General features: G+C 39.1%; 1 protein-coding gene across 2 annotated transcripts in view; it reads left to right on the top strand.

Moving 5' to 3' along the window:
* CWC22 (CWC22 spliceosome associated protein) overlaps positions 1–16316 on the top strand; it is a 45494-nt gene extending 29178 nt beyond the window's left edge. For both annotated transcript variants that reach the window (XM_026668052.2, XM_087949648.1), the window contains exons 15-20: positions 5880–5957; positions 8011–8163; positions 8564–8691; positions 10401–10502; positions 11317–11507; positions 15448–16316. In XM_026668052.2, coding sequence (XP_026523837.2) covers positions 5880–5957; positions 8011–8163; positions 8564–8691; positions 10401–10502; positions 11317–11507; positions 15448–15965 — 1170 coding nt within the window. In that variant the 3' untranslated portion in view covers positions 15966–16316. The remainder of the gene's footprint in view (positions 1–5879; positions 5958–8010; positions 8164–8563; positions 8692–10400; positions 10503–11316; positions 11508–15447) is intronic.
* Positions 16317–16816: the final 500 nt, after the last annotated feature.

Raw genomic sequence — 16816 nt, forward strand, 5'->3', positions numbered from 1 at the left:
CCCCATCCTGGGTGGCCTCCGGAGCTTTCATCAATCCCCTTATTTTGCTCAGAATCCTGGATCTTGAAATCCACACATCTGGAAGGAGCCAAGAAAATAGCATTTTTATGCTTGTGCTAAAGCTTTGTCAACCAAACACGGAAATAGTTCCATTTCTGCTTAACCTGGATATTCTTAACTATAATCTAAATCCACAGTTTCTCCTATGGTTATTTATCTTAACACGGTTCCTGTTTACAGAAGAGTTCATTCTCACTTCTAACTTCTAGACGTAAAACTGGCTGCGGAGACCAACTGAGTCTTTTTGACAGCATTTATCGCTCTTTGCTGAGCTGGTTTTTCATCCCTACATGCATGCAGGGGTTTGGGATTTATTTTTTAAAAAAGAGCTTGGGGAATATTGCTGTTCCCACGGCACATGGTAGCTCCTGTCCCAATTAACTCATTATGTATCTGTATCTATTTGTAAGTGAGTGAAAAACAGGGCAATCAGATACCTATCACAGTGATTTAGAAAGAGGAAAAGGTGTGCGCTGCTGTGGTTTAATATTTGAGCATTTGAGCTTAAATCTCTTATCCATTATTAATAATAAGCCATACCTAATGTGTTGCACCAACACACCCTTTGTATTTTGCAGTGGTTGAGTTAGAAGGTTGTGAAGAAGTCTGGATAGGCTAAGATTAATTTCTGAGATACAGGCTTTGCAGGTTTTATTGCACAACATAGCTGTGCTAAGACAGTATGAAAAGGAGAGCCATTGAATAACGGGTAGTCCTTGACTTACGACCATTCATTTAACAATGGTTCAAACCCTTGCAATTATGCGATCATAATTTTGGCACATGGCAAACCAGCTCCTTTTTATGATTGAAGCATCCTGCAATCCCGTGATTGCAATTTGTTACCTTTTTTGGGCTGATTTCTGACAAGGACAGCCATTGGGGAAGCTGGATTCCACTTAACAACCATGATGATTCACTTAACAACCACTATAAAAATTGCCTGTAAAAATTTGGTCCGACTTGACTCGTGACTGCAATATCTTATGATGGAAATTCTGGTCCCAATTGTTGAGCTAAGTTGAGGACTACCTGTAATTGATTGATTCATTGATTCATCAGTTTGATTTATATTCTGCCTTTCATTCAGGAGAGCAAGGTGGCTTACATAGTGCAACCTCTTCCCACTTTCCCCATACCAAGTGGGTAAGGTAAGATAGCCTGAGATTTTATGGCTGGCCCAAAGGCACCCTGGGTACTTCCTAATAGATGAAGGAAGCTTCAGGATTATATCCTAAAATTTGGTTTGTATAGCCCTGTGTGTTTGGATGCATATTTTTGTATCAGATCTATACTGCAGTGCAAATAATGGTATTGCATCAGAACTCAATTAGCTATCTAAATGAATAGGAACCAAAAAAATAAGTTTAATGAAAAAAGCACTCAATACATTTTGGGGGCCTGATAGATTGTACAGAAATTGGGCCTTTTGCTAATTCATCACTCACCCTGGGCCAACATTTTAAAAGCCTTGTTGCATTATTCATACTGGTACTTATTATTCATACTGGTACTTTCTGCTTCAGTTTGTTCCTTTCAGAGGCTGCAAACTTACACATATTGTTTCATTAGAATGTTAAGAGTTTACTCAATAAAGTGATACATAAAAAGTGTATAACTTTTGATCATTTAAACCCCCTCCCTGCCTTAATTTTGCCAAATTTGGGAACTAGTAGGTATAAAAACAGTTGTAACCTGCTATTTAAATCCATGTGTGTCTGCGTACAAAATATGGCCTTGTATTATTAAAATATTAGAATATTTTATAACTCCAAAAATAAAGATTGTCTTTAACTAATGGGTGGGAGATATTTTTGTCTAATTATCCTGCAGTCCTTTTCAGTGTTAAAAAAAAGTTGCACAAATATTTTGCTTCCGATTCTACTACATTTATTTACTAATAGTACTTGTTTATTGAATTAATAGACCTTTATTGAAGTTGTAGGGAAAGGGACGGGAGCTGGTTTCTTCACTAAATTAATTAATCCAGAATAAGCATCAGACTAGAAAATGACGTATTGATTCAAAGTCAGTAAATGTGTTGCCTTGAAATCAACTAGAATACCCAAAGAAAATGGTCAGCAAAAATAAGCAGACGACAGTCACAGAGGTAGCAGAATAGCAGTGCCATCAAAATGAGTCTAATCGAGTGTAATGCTTTTCCACGCGTATCCTTGATGTTTACAGAAAGAAAAAGAGAAGAGGGGGAATCTGATGGAAAAACTCCTGGGATTAACTAAAAGAAAGTTATGGTTAAATCCTGAAAGAAAGAACATTTGAAATGGCAAGGAAACTGCAATATAAAATCTATGCTTTTCTGTCTTTGCTCTTCCTATGAAATTTCATTAGCTGTTCCTTCATCAACTACTTTAAAGTGATTTATTTGCATTAGTGATAGAATCTCACTGGAGAACTATCCTTTTGGCCAATGGATGTTAAGGTTGCTTTTTGGGAATCAATTGTATGGCTCCCTTGTCAGTTATGAATGAAAGGGAGTGGGGTGTCTTTTAAGGCTACTGCGTGTGGCCCAGGATAGGTGAATATAATTAAACAAAAACAGTATTGCAGGATTTGCTTTAAAGCAGTGGTCGCCAACCGGTAGTCCGCGGCCCACTGGTGTCGGTGAGAAAATTCTCTGGTGTCCACAGAGAAATGTCACCCCCAGAACACCCCCCAAAGCAATTAATCCAGGCTGCGCGGGAACACGAGGCTTGCGTCACTTGCATTGCAAACAACACAAGGTAATGAGGGGAGTGGGGAAAGGGCGGAGGGGGGAATTTGACCCACGCGTGCCTCACCTGGCCACTGGGCTGCTTCTTTCTGCTTCTTTCTTTCTGCTTTTGGCTGCACGCAAGGAAAGCAGCAAAAGTCTTTCTCTCCCCCAAACTCCGCCAGAAATGAGTCTTTGGGACCCTGTAAGACATCCTGCTCCAAGAGGCTGTGCTGACAAAGACTCATTTCTGGCAGAGTTTGGGGGAGAGAAAAAAAGACTTCTGCTTCTGCTTTCCTTGCATGAAGCCAAAAGTCTCTTCCCCCAAAAAAAAAAAAAAAAAAAAAAAAAAAAACCAGAGCTTAGAACAATCGGTAGAAAAATGGGGTGGAGAATTTTCTTGCAGACTGCAGAAAATCCCCAAAAAGTCTGCAAGAAAACACCTCACCCCATTGTCCTACCGATCACAGAATATCGTCTCCCTCTCTCTCCCCCTCCTCCTAAGAACAGAGCTGAAAAGCAGGTTAGGAATGTGGCTGCCTTGGAGGGGTTGGGGTGGGTGGGAAGGACCTGTGTGTGTGAGAGAGAGGGGGAAAGGGAGAGAGGGAGAGAGAACATCATCACCAGCCCTCCAAGATTAGATCTCCCACCCTCCCTCCCTCCCCCTCTCTTTCCCACCATCAGCAAGCCACTGTCAGCCAAAATTCATATTAGTGGTCTGGGGGATTTAAAATTTTGAGTTTGGTGGTCCTTGAGGTCCAAAAGGTTGGCGACCCCTACTTTAAAGGATCAGAACAGAAGGATCTAGTTAACATTAATCATGGCAAAGCAATGATTTCATGTTGGTCTTGAAGTCTGCAGAGATTCTCAGTCATCCAGGTCCTGGTTGTCCCAAAGGTGCTTTCTCAAGAGGCAACTGGACTTTCTTCTTTTTTCTTTGAAGACGTTTCGCTTCTCATCCAAGAAGCTTCTTAGCTCTGACAGGATAGTAGGGAATGGAAGGATTTATATTCCTTGCAGACAGCTGGTCAATTGCATCCTTTCCAAGTGCTTCAACGATTCTCTAAAAGGATGCAAATGACCAACCGTGCAAGGAATATAAATCCTTCCATTCCCTACTATCCTGTCAGAGCTGAAGAAGCTTCTTGGATGAGAAGCGAAACGTCTTCAGAGAAAAAACAAGAAAGTCCAGTTGCCTCCTGAAAAAGCACCTTTGGGACATACTGGTCTTGCCAACTTAACAGCATTTTGCTTTCCTTGTCAGATAGCTCAGTTGTACATTCAACACTTATCAAAGCCTTTGTTGCCTCTTTAATTTTGCAATGTACAGTTTTCGTGGCAGTGCTACTCTCTGTCCTCTTGTATTTAAGCAACTAAATTGTCTTACAACAGTGGTGGGACTTCAGTGGAAACAGTTTTGTTTCATTGGTGGTATGTTTGGAAAGGTCGGAAATGGAAGCAATGTCTCCTGTTGTTTCTGATGACTTGGAAACGTCCCCGGGAGGGAGGTAAAAGCCCACCTCACAAAAAGGATAAAGTTATGAAGAACACTCGGAAGAATATTAGAGAAAAAAGTATTTTCTATAATGCAAGCGAGAACTTTGGGGAGCTCCTCGGCATGGCGAAGTGAAATGATTGTTGCTTAGATCTTGGTCAGCAATCTGTGCTTTCTTCACTTGAATCACAAAACGTTCAGTGCTTTTGAATGCAGCATCTTGAAAAATCTATTTTTCCTGTTTTAAAGAAATCCTAGGCTCGAGTATATTTTCAATAGTCATAGAAATAGCCATTGGCTATTTAGCTCCCAATACCTTGATTAATAACTCATTCAATATAACTACAGGTAGTCCTCAACTTACAACAGTTCATTTAGTAACTGTTCAAAGTTATAATGGCACTGAAAAAAGCAGCATGACCTGTTTTCACACTTATGACCATTGCAATGTCCCCACGGTCTCATGATCAAAATTCAGATGTTTGGCAACTAGTTCATATTTATGACCGTTGCTGTGTCCCGAGGTCATGTGATCCCCTTTTGCGACCTTGAGACTAGCAAAGTCAATGGGAAAGTCAGATTCATTTAACAATGTGGCAAAAGAAAGTCGTAAACTGGGGACAAACTCACTTAACAAATGTTTCATTTAGCAACATAATTTCTGGGGCTCAATTATAGCCGTAACTGGAGGTTTACTGTATATTCAGATCTGCATAATCATATATGCTGGCTTTAACACTTGATATATAGATGTTTTGGTTTCTTCTATTTACTGTAAATTGCCAGCAAGTCCCGATAGCACATGTAGCATTCAGTTGTAAGAGTTTAACAAATGGATCAGTGGTAGCAATTAATCTCTGAAACTGCAGTGTGTTGCTAATGCAACTCAATGACTCCTATCACATCATGTGGACAAAATAATGGGGAACAATTAGATCTAAGCATGCTTACTTTGAATAAGCCCATGAGAATTACTTTATAAGCAAATCTGTTTTCGTGAACATGATTACTCAAGATATTCTATTAGAAATCACGGGTAATATTTAAATATTTAAAACGTTGAAATATTTAATTACTTTAACCCCTGGGAGATATTATAGCGTGGTAACTGCTGTTCAGGGAGCTAAAAGTGATTTGTTCTTCAAGACGCGCTGACTTCATTAGCAAACAGAATCAGCACTTTGCCCTGTTTTTATTACATAAAATCTGGTTGACTGCAATATTATTCCAGTGGAGCAGTGTAAAAATAAATATATGTTTTAATATATTGAATTCATGTAAAATACAACAAGGAATTTTTAAGATTATGATAGTTAACCGTTTATCATTAAACAAGCAGAAAACCTTGAATATTTATTGATCAGTCACACATTGTGCTGGATAGAAATTTTTCACAAGTCGTTCGTCTTTTAGTTTCACCTTTCCATCAGTAACTTTTCACACCAAAAGTTAAGTGCGTTCAGAGGGTTTCATGGACTTACAAGTCAAATTTATTTATATTTTTAATGTAACACGTTTTTTAGAAAAATCTGTATTATTACCATGATATTGCTGTAGTAATTTTTAACTGAAAGTATGTTATTTCATATATACCATTATCTTTTTTTGTGACAGAAAGAACTGTGCAACATGATTCTTGATTGTTGTGCTCAGCAAAGAACGTATGAAAAATTCTTTGGTTTACTAGCTGGGGTGAGTTGCTACTTGTCATATCTATCTCCCTTGCCATGCCATACCCCTCACCATGTCTTTCAGTCTCTCATAAAAAGGACTCATTTACAAAAGTATTTTTCAATATCAATTGATAACCTTTCATTTATGACTTAGCTGTTATATTTGGAAAGACGAGGCAGACAGTGGAATCTTGAATTGTATGGTGTATTAATATTGTGAAATAGTACCGAATATGTTGAGGGAAAAACTAGCATCTTTCCAGGTGGCGTTTTTTTTTTTTTGTAATATGGAACTTTGGGGATGTGATTTGTGCATATATATCACTTCCAAGGGGTTTCCTGTTTTTCAATATGATTCCCACATTGTAGGCCTAGTAGCTAAAATAACCATCAGAACAATGCTGTATTTGTGGCAGGGTTATCTTTGGCAGTCAGGTCAAAAGGGAGAAATAAAGCTAAAAGTAAGCACGAAGAGGGTCTGTGCTGATATAAGGGAAACTAGCCTACCTAAGATAAGTAATTCCAATGATGATCTTTTCAGTGGTAATATACAGGTCGTCCTCGACTTACAACCGTTCATGTAGTGACCGCACAAACTGCCCAATGGCACTGAAAATAGTGACTTATGACCATTTTTCACACTTATGACCATTGCAGCATCCCCATGGTCACGTGATCTACATTCAGATGCTTGACAACTGGCTTTTATTTATGACGGTTGCAGTGTTTCAGGACCTTCTGATAAGCAAAGTCAATGGAGAGACCAGATTCCTTTAACCACCATGTTACTAATTTAATAATTGCCGTGATTCACTTAACACTTATGGCAAGAAAAGTTGTAAAATGGGACAAATTCACTTAACAACATACATTTTGGGCTCAATTCTGATTGTCAGTTGAGGACTACCTGTATATCTGTGAAAGCTGAACACTGAGGTAGGGTGAGAGAAAGAAGATAGACATCATCTAATTGTCCATTTGAAGAGAGTGGGGGAAAAGATCCGTCCAAAACCAAATGCTGATTGTTTCCTTGGGGTGATAGTCAGCAAGCCAAAACTCAGATATGTGGGGATGTGCAGGGATGATGGCCTAGGAAAGTTCCTTTGCCTGGCAATGTTGAAAGAAGGAGAAAGGGAAGGCAAAGAAAATGATGGCTGGAAGATCACTGGAATGTCCTCACTGCTCCCAAAATTCTCCAGCTAACTGTTAGTTAAATTGTCTTCTTTTTATGTTTAGTTGTCTTTAAAACCAAACTTAGTATTGGAAAAGAAACCAATATGGTAATCCTTCACTTAATGACTGGTCACTTAATGACTATTCAAAGTAACGAGGGACCCACCCCCCCAAAGTACTTACGATTCTGTTCCAGTGTTCTGATGGCCAGCCCTCCCATCCTTCACACAGTCATATGACCGCTTTTGGGGCTCTCAGCATCCTGTCCACAACTGTTTGCATCGTCCCATGGTTATGTGACAGCATTTTACAACCTAGTCCTGGTGACGCAGTGTTTAGAATGCAGTATTGCAGGTTAACTCTGCCCACTGCCAGAAGTTCGATCCTACCGGCTCAAGGTTGACTCAGCCTTCCGTCCTTCCGAGGTCAGTAAAATGAGGACTCAGATTGCTAGGGGCAATATGCTGACTCTGCAAACTGCTCAGAGAAGAGCCATAAAGCACCATGGATCGGTATATAAGTCTAAATGTTGTTGCTATTTTCCCCGAAAACCAGCATTTTCTTCTAGTTTGGGGCAAAAAGGCCCCTAACAAACAATGAGTTGGCTTATTGACTGTGGTGTTTGTCAGGACCACAGACTCACTTAACTGCAGCAATTCGCTTAATGGCTGCAGCAAAAAAAAGCCCATAAAATCAAGTCAATCCTGTGAGTGACCCACTTTACAACTGTCATGACTTAGGACAGCAATGAGCAGGCTCCATTATGGTCAGAAGTCCAGGACCGCCTGTGGTTTTCCTTTTTAATTTTCTTGGTCTATTTACTCCTAGCACCCTGCTGAAATCAGTGGTTTTTTTTTCCTCATTCGATTTTCTTCCCTGTGTTTTTATTTTATACTTAGCGCTTCTGTATGTTGAAAAAAGAGTACATGGAGTCATTTGAAGCCATTTTCAAAGAGCAGTATGATACCATTCATCGGTTGGAAACAAACAAGTTGAGGAACGTTGCCAAGATGTTTGCTCATCTTTTATACACAGATTCGCTTCCATGGAGTGTATGTAGCCAACATTTGTAGCCTTCTACTATGCATTGGGTTTTTGATAATGGGTTTTCTTTTTTTGAACCTACAGATGTAAATGGGATTAGTTCAAACACATGTTGAGAGTGAAGAATCAAATTGACTTTCAGTCTGGCAAGGGACGTGGGTGCTTTGAAAGAGAGGATTTCTTGAATTTAGGAAAAATTGAGATAGTTTGTTTGTTCAGAATCCAGGCTTGGCTTAATTGATAATATGAATGTGTTTTTGTAAGATGGCCATTCCATTAGCAAATATTTATCGCAAGGAATATGCTACCATTCAGGGACTATCAAAATGCATTACGGAACAAAGGAAAATTAGTTTATTTTAAAGAGGAAAATAATGTTTGGCATTTAGTTATCCTTTCTATTTGTAGGTTCTTGAATGCATATCTCTAAGTGAAGAAACGACAACATCATCCAGTAGGATTTTTGTTAAAATATTCTTCCAAGAGCTTAGTGAATATATGGGACTTCCTAATCTTAATGCAAGGTTGAAAGATGAGTAAGTAACAAATCATATTATAAATTATTTTTTCTAATACCTTGTTTATGACTGTTTATATTTTTGTCAGATTTGTAAACATTGAAGTTAATAAGTAACACACAGTTCTCAGAGGGAGTTAATATTTTTTAATAAAAGGTAAAATCTCCCTTAAAGTCATAATAATTTACATGGATATATTCATGTTGTTTTCTTTGATTACAAAGTGAAAAGAGTTTGAAGTTGCCTTCTTGTGGGATTTGTTTTCAACTTTCAGTTTGTGTATAACACCTTTTGAAATTTCTCATGTTCTCCTATCCAAGTATTAAACCTGCTTATCTTTATTGAGACCGGCAAAGGCAATGTTTCCCACTTTATCAGCTTTAAGATATATGGACTTCAATCCCCAGGATTCTCCCAGCCAGCATGCTAGCTGGGGGAATTTTTAGGCATTGAAGTCCACACATCTTAATGTTTCTGAAGTTGAGAAACCTTGAGCTACATAAAAGTAAATGTCATCTGCTATGATGTAATACTGTGGTAGTAAGAGTAACTCAACCTGTATAATATAGATTCCAGTAAAAAAAAAAAAGTGACTTTTGCTTCTCTCCTGACTTCCCCCTTTGATATATTAAAGGGTTGTTCCCACTTTTCCCTTCATGTCTCATATTCTGTTTCAAGCACCATCTGCCATCTCCATTCATTACCATTAATCCTTTTGTTTCCTTATTGAATGACAGTTGCAATTCTTGTGTAGCAGCACCTTTCCTTCCTAGGGCCATACTTTTCCTCACTAGTTGTTTTAGATCTTTATGTACTGAATTTAAAAAAAATCTTTGTATTCCTTTGGAATGCATGTTCCCAGTAGACTGTATATTTATTGAAAAATATCACTTTCTCATCTTGTCTGCCCAGTGAGGAATTTTTAATTTAGTACAGTACAGATTTCTATAGTTGCAAATCTTGTGTGAATTACTGTATTTTTCAGAGTATAAGATGCTCCAAAGTATAAGACGCACCTAGCTTTTGGGGAGGAAAACAAGGGGGAAAAAGTCTGCCTGTGCCTCCCAGCAATTTCCCTCCTTGCAGCAAACAGCCAGTTTCAGTTCAGCATAGCCTGATTAGCACAAGCAGCTGATTGTTGGTTGAATTGGCCTTCTGACAATCAGCTGTTTTAGGTTGCCATAGCCTATTGCTGCCTTCGCGCACCCCATTTTTGGTGACCGCATCTGTTTTCAGCCTCCACGCACCCTGTTTTCGTCCTCCGTGTGCCCCATTTTCGGCCAGTTCTGGGCGGCGGGGATCAGAACGGGCGGAAAATGGGGCGCACTGAGGCTGAAAATGGCACACGGAGACCAAAAATGGGATGTGGAGGGCATGGAGGCGGCAATGGCAATTGCAGCCTAAAACAGCTTATTGTCGGGAGGCCAATCCAACCGACAATCAGCTACTTGTGAAACAGGCTGTTTGCTGCAAGGAAGCAAATTGCTGGGAGGCAGAGGCCAAAGGGTGGGAGGGCAGCGGATGGGCAAGGCTTCAGCAACATTTGAGGTATAAGATACGCAGACATTTCCACTCACTTTTGGGGGTGGAAAAAGCGTGCCTTACACTCCAAAAAATTTGGTAAGCTGATTGTTTTAAATATTTCTAAACTGGGATCAAAATATGTTTGTGTGCAACATTTGAAATTCTCAATCTTAGGAATGATTGCTATGTTTGATTTTTAACAGAACCCTACAACCGTTCTTTGAAGGATTATTACCACGAGATAATCCAAGAAATACTAGATTTGCAATCAATTTCTTCACTTCAATTGGCCTTGGAGGACTGACGTAAGGAAAAAACATTTTAATTTATCTATGTACATGCATATTTAAGTAGTTCCTTTGAATCTGTCACATAATAGGAGCAGATAATATATAGAGAGAGAGATTTTGGATCTGACCATATATACTGTATGCTAGGGAGTGAAAATATATTCAAACTTTGCTTCTGATGTCCCCAGATTATCCATGGGAGACAAATGCACAAGCAAGGCCTATAATTTGGAACCCATCTTTGCATAGCTCTGTGAGATCAATATTGTGACAAATCTGACAATTCAACGTTTTATGTTGGTCTTCATGTGTTGGTTCTGCTTAAACATTCTTACTAATGTGGGCAACTTTTTATCATTGAATGTTTATCTTGTGTTTTTTTTTCAGTGCTCAATATCATACTAGAAGCATGGAGGAATTGCAATTTTCTGCAGGTTTTATTCCTGAGCCAGTACTAATGTTACTCTAAAATTTAATGGCAAAAATACTGAAGTGTCAAAGTCCTCAAAGACTAAAATACAGGGAAAAAAACACAGTGCTGATCCAGAGTTGTGTTATCAGTATTAGGTAGAGATGCGTTATCACCAAACATGAGCCTGCGGAGAAAGTATCACCCAAGCCAATTTACATGTTGGCATTCAGTCCACAATCTCAACAAGAAATTTAATTCTGGATGGAGTTGGATTGACAGTGATCAGTAAAGTAATTCCCTATCAATTCAGTGAGATTTTTTTTAAAGGCTAAATTTAGAAATACCAGACAGGGTACAACACAACAAGCACTAAGCTGTTATTATATATTTTCTATTTTGTTAAATTTGTTTAAATAGCGACGAACTACGGGAGCACCTGAAAAATGCACCCAAAATAATAATGACGCAGAAGCAAGATGTGGAGTCATCTGATTCATCTTCAGAATCAGGTACATCTGATTCTGATGAAGATTCTAGCAGCAGTGAGACGTCAGGATCCTCTAGTGGGAGTAAATCCACTTCCGACAGTACGGACAGCAGTGACTCAGGTAAAGTTCTGTCTTCAATCCATCAGTTTGTTTTAGCAATAGGCCATTTGTTCATGCAGACTGGCTTTTTTTGCTTGGAGGTATTGCCTGACTAAAAATGTAATGGATGGTACATATAAATCTTTTAAGAAACGTCAAGACGGGTTTAGGTAGAAATGTTATTCCATGAAATGGTTTAATATTCTGGAACTATGGAATGAGATTAGCCAGACTACCTCTTTAAAGCCTGTTCTATCACCCTCACCTCGGTTAAAGGATTATGAGTTTTCACATATCAGCTTTTTAATTTTAAAGTATGAAATGCATATGGAAGCAAAATGTCTTGAAAAAACATTCCCTTTCTTAAAAAAAAAAAAAAAAACACCCACAAAGGCAGGGAGGGGAAAGTGAAGATTGATATCACATTGACAACATGAAGTAGCTAATTTGCCCATATAATAGAATCTACACATATTACAGTAAGTCGTTGAGTCGATTCATTTGGGTTTATCACCAACCAAAAATACAAGTGGTCTTCAAGTTACAACTATGTTTTCAGCAGTTGTTGAAACAATGGTGCTAAACAAGTAGTACTTACAACTGGTTCTCTTGAGTTCTAGCCACTTTAATGTCTCCCCAATGATCATGTTTTCCAATATTCCTATTGGCTTCCCATAAGCAGAGTCAATGGGGAAGCCAGTTGGAAGTTGCAGTCACATAAGATCCTTGTCTAACAACCTGTGAAGTCAACCGTTAGTGACAGCAACTGGGACTGCGATCATGTGAGATTGCGATCATGTGAGATTGTGCTTTATGACCTTATTGCTTAGTGAGCTCATTGCTCATTGTAACTTGAGGACTATCTGTAAGTATTTGTTGCAATTACAACCTTACTATACTTTTTAAAAAAATAGTTAGCTGGAGAGAATTCTGGTAGGATCCATTCTCTTGATTTTGTTCCCACATTTGCAGATTTACTGCAGTATGAAATTCACTTATTTTTCATCTTCTTTAAAAATTCTCTCTCTCACACACAAAAGTAATAACATACTTTGGGATTATGCAAAAGAAGTATATTCAACATGTTAAGCTATTTTGTGTTGAGATACAAATCTGCTAAAGTATGCACAATGAACACACCATGGTGAAGCCCCTCAGGCATTGCTAAAATAGAAAAGCTTTATTTTATTTGCCTCTCTTGTTAATTAAAGATAGGATATGCAGTTCTTTCTGGCATATATATGTGGCTCTGTAAAAAATATTAATAGTTATTCTTAGATTAATGTAATGAAGCCCAGTGCAATACAGCCTATTTTGCATTTTATTACATATTATCCTGCTTTGCAAAGATTTATTACCTGAGTTTTCCATTTTATGTTTAATACATACATACATACATACATACATACATACATACATATTTTAAAAAAAAAGAAATTGTTACTTTACTAGTAGACCATTTCAGAGTGTCGACCTTGCCTGGTAAACCAGATAGAATCACGAGTAGATGAGATAGTTTTATTTTATTGTAAAGCTATATTGATAGATTCTTGTAAGTTTGAAAAGACTATCCCCCCCCCCAAAAAAAACCTTCCTTTATTGCCTGAGAAACTAGGGAGGGTCCCTTCTGAGCCTCTTGTTTTGCCCACTATGCAACTGCAGGCTATGCTGTCTCTTTATTTGATCATTCCCTAGGCAGCATTTCTTTGCTTCTTCTCCCAAGATCTTTAGCATATTCAATTACATGAAGCATATCTGCAGTTAATTGTGGGAGCAGCTGATAGCCCAGGATGAGTTTCTACACTGAAAAAGCCTTTCAAGTGAATTAGCTATATGATTGAGGTTAAGGGCAAAAATTACAGATAGTCCTCAATTTACAATGGCAATCCCTGTTCCTGTTGTTAACCAAATCCCTAGTTGTTAAAACTAGGTAACTTCCTGCTAGTTTCCCATGACCAAACTGTATGGGGAAAGGCATGGCACTGGTCAGGAAAGGTGTGGGGGATTCACAAGAGGTGCAATGCAGGTCAGGGAGGATATAAGGGAGTGTGCAAAAGGGTGTGGGTTATGAAGAGTGCAAGGTGTGAAAAAGTACGCAAGAGGCATGATGTGGGTCAGGGAAAGTGAATATGTATGTGAGGGATGGTGCAGATCATGGAGAAAGTGCATGAGGCATTGTATGAGTCAGGGAGTGTACATGAGGATATGAGGGGTTGCACAGGCAGCCCAGGTCAGAGAGAGTATGCGTGGATGTAAGGGAGGGCACAGTACAGATTGGAGAGGGTGTGTGAGGGGAGTTGTAAGTGGCACACTTCAGGGAGGATTGCATAAGCAGGTGCACAAGGGTGCAGGTCTGGAAGGGTTGCAAGGGGGTGCACAAGGGAGTTGTGGCAAGGGTTCAAGGAGGGTGCATGAGGTAGAGTAAGTGGCTTGCACAGTATTTACTGCTTGAGGAAGATGTACAGGGGTGGGAGACTTAGCCCAGCATCGTTTAGCCTTCCCTGCCAAGTGAAGGTTGATCACATAGCCGAGGAGATTCTGGGATGTCTGAACGTCCAAGGATTGGTCATAGCCACCATTCATTCGTTCACCAGTGCTGCTTTAACTTTGAACAGTCACTGAACGAATGGTCGTAAGTCAAGGATGTCCTATATTTTAATTCACCTGACCTCCTTTGCTTGTCCAAGCCGTTCCCCGCTTCCCCCAGCCTCTCTACACTCTGGCAGCCCCATTGCCTGCTTCCCTCAACCTCCCTTGCTTCCTCTGCCTGTCCTCTACATGTGCTGTCCCATGCTTCTCTGGTCTCCCTTCAGTTGCCCCGCATGGCACCCTCTTTCCCCCAGCCTCCATTCTAGCATGACCTGCACCAGGCCTCCTAAGACCTCTCCCAGCCCCCTCCACCTCCTGTACCTCCCTATGGCACTGTGCCCTCCTTACCTGGGACTCCTGCTGTTCCTAGTTAACAAGTCGTGCATCTTGGGACTATGATGGCCAAAGGACTGTTGGGATCATTGGTGCTAAGTGATACTGTTACATGAAGTTGCACCCCTCACTTAACAATGGCAGTCCTGGTCCCAATTGCCATCGTGAACCCAATACTTATATAGCTCATTTTTTAAACTCAGTTTAGAACTTGCATGTCTATATTGGTATTAAAATTAGTATTAGTATTAAAAAAGAGCTCTGTGCATTCATTATTCCCTTAATGAGGAATTGCCTGGTAGGCTTTCTTGCTTTCATATAAAACATTGTTTATAGTGTAAGGTGTTAATCTTTTGCAAAAAAATAATAATAAATTTACAGCACCCTATAGCATAGAAATGTTTTATATGTAATTTTTCCTGGGTAAAAGGCCACTTGCATTAAACAGTTGTCTTAAGCTATGGATGTGGAGCCATGTAGTTGGGCTGGAGACTGGAAACAAAACAAAATTGTGAAGGTATGACAGGATTATTTGTTGTTCATGTTAAATAGATTTTTTTTTTTGGCATACCTGCATCTTAGAAGAAAATCAAAACACAGATGGTACTAAAATGGCAAGGTTTTAATTGAATTGAATGGTGTTATAGATGTTGGGGTCCATTGTTCATATTTCGTAATTTCTGAATTTTACACACACAAATGTCAAATTTCAAAATCAATAATAATGAAATGAAAGTTGGCATTTCTGAGAGAAATGCAGATGGTGTGCATATCCTGGGAAGTAAACAGAAAAGCTTCTGATAATAATTCATGCCATGAAATGGCTCATATAGCCTCCCAGGGTGAGCAGAAACATTTCAGATTATGTCGGTGAGATATCACATCTGTTTCTCTCTGGTATTCTCCATTTCTTTAGAGTAATTAATCAGACTTTTCTTTCCTATCCTATCTTGGGAGTTTTGAATACAAGCAACATGGTTTGACAAATTAAAAATGTAATCTTAGAGTGAAAGTCTTGTTTTGTTTTGTTTTCTTTCAGATAAGAAAAAGTCTCAAAAGAAGAAAAATTCAGATAAAGGTACCCAGAGAAAACAAGGGAATAAGAAGAAGAAACTTGAAAAGGAAAAAGAACGGAGGTGGCCCAAGAGGGAAAATGGTGCTTCAAGGAACTCAGAGAGGAATGCTGACAAAAGCTCCAGTAGAAAAGACGAAGCATCTTATGATAGAGATTATTCCAATGATAGAAATAATTCCCGGAGTGGAAAGGAGAGGAACCAAGAAAAAAATGTACTTTTAGACAGCAAAACCAGCCATTCTAAAAAGAGAAAAGAAGGAAGACCTTATTTTTCTGACGATGAAGAGAGGGACAGGCACCATAAAAGGGACAGCAAGCTCCACAGAGAGAAGGACAGATCTAAGTCCAGAGAGAGGCCTCACCATTATCCCAGCCCCAGAGAGTTTGAGGAAAACAGCCAATATTCAAACCAGTCTAAAGAGATAAGGAAAGACGAAAGCAGGAGAAGGCATAGAAATGCTTCCCCATCCAGGCACAAATAAATTAAGGAGAGTTTTCAATACCGCCTTGCCATTTGAACTGTCTTTTTACAACTTGCTACACATTTTTTAAAGAGAAACCCTTTGTACAAAATATTTCCAAAGAGCAATGACTCTTCGAATCACTGTTAATTGTTGGAGCTTTTCGCTAAGCTGCTGCTTAAAAGACTTTGAATCCAAGAGGAATCAAAGTCCAGTAAAACAGTTAAATATTGCTTTCACTGGCATATTAGTATGCTGTAAATATTTATTCTTTAAATTTTATTTGTGTTATCTGGAAATGCTAAACATTCCTTCCTTTTCATTTTTGAATTTTAGATTTCAGCATATATTAAAGTTTCATTTCGGAAATAACATTTGTGGGTTAGTGGGAGTTTTTTTTTGGTGTGAATTGCAGACCAAAAGGGCAGTCTTTTAAGTCTGACAATGAAAAATGGTCAGTTTTTTAAAATGAAATATTTACCAATATCCATCATGGTATATTGGTCACATTCAGTGCCATATATACTTGAGATAAGTACATCCCTGAATAAGCATGATCCTTGACTTTTTGACCCAAATGACACGATAACATGCCATATGTGGACAAGACTGATTAATCATGTACTCTAGATCGGGGGGCCAACTCAAGGCCTTGGGGCCGAATCCAGCCTGCTGAGTGCTTAGAACTGGCCCGCAGGACTGACGTGGAAACAGTGAAGGTCTGGCCCGTGGGCCTCTGCCAGTGAAAACAGAGCTCATGAGGGCTGTGTGTGGCCCCCTCAAGCTCCATTTTCGCTGGCAGAGTGTTGCAGGAGGCCGTTGCAGAAAAAAGTCATTATAAAAGCTGAATAAAAACTCATGTAGCATGATTG

Source organism: Notechis scutatus, chromosome 1 (genome assembly GCF_049901735.1).
Source record: "Notechis scutatus isolate UNSWTSFEM ecotype Mainland chromosome 1, rNotScu1.2, whole genome shotgun sequence".
Lineage (NCBI taxonomy): Eukaryota > Metazoa > Chordata > Lepidosauria > Squamata > Elapidae > Notechis > Notechis scutatus.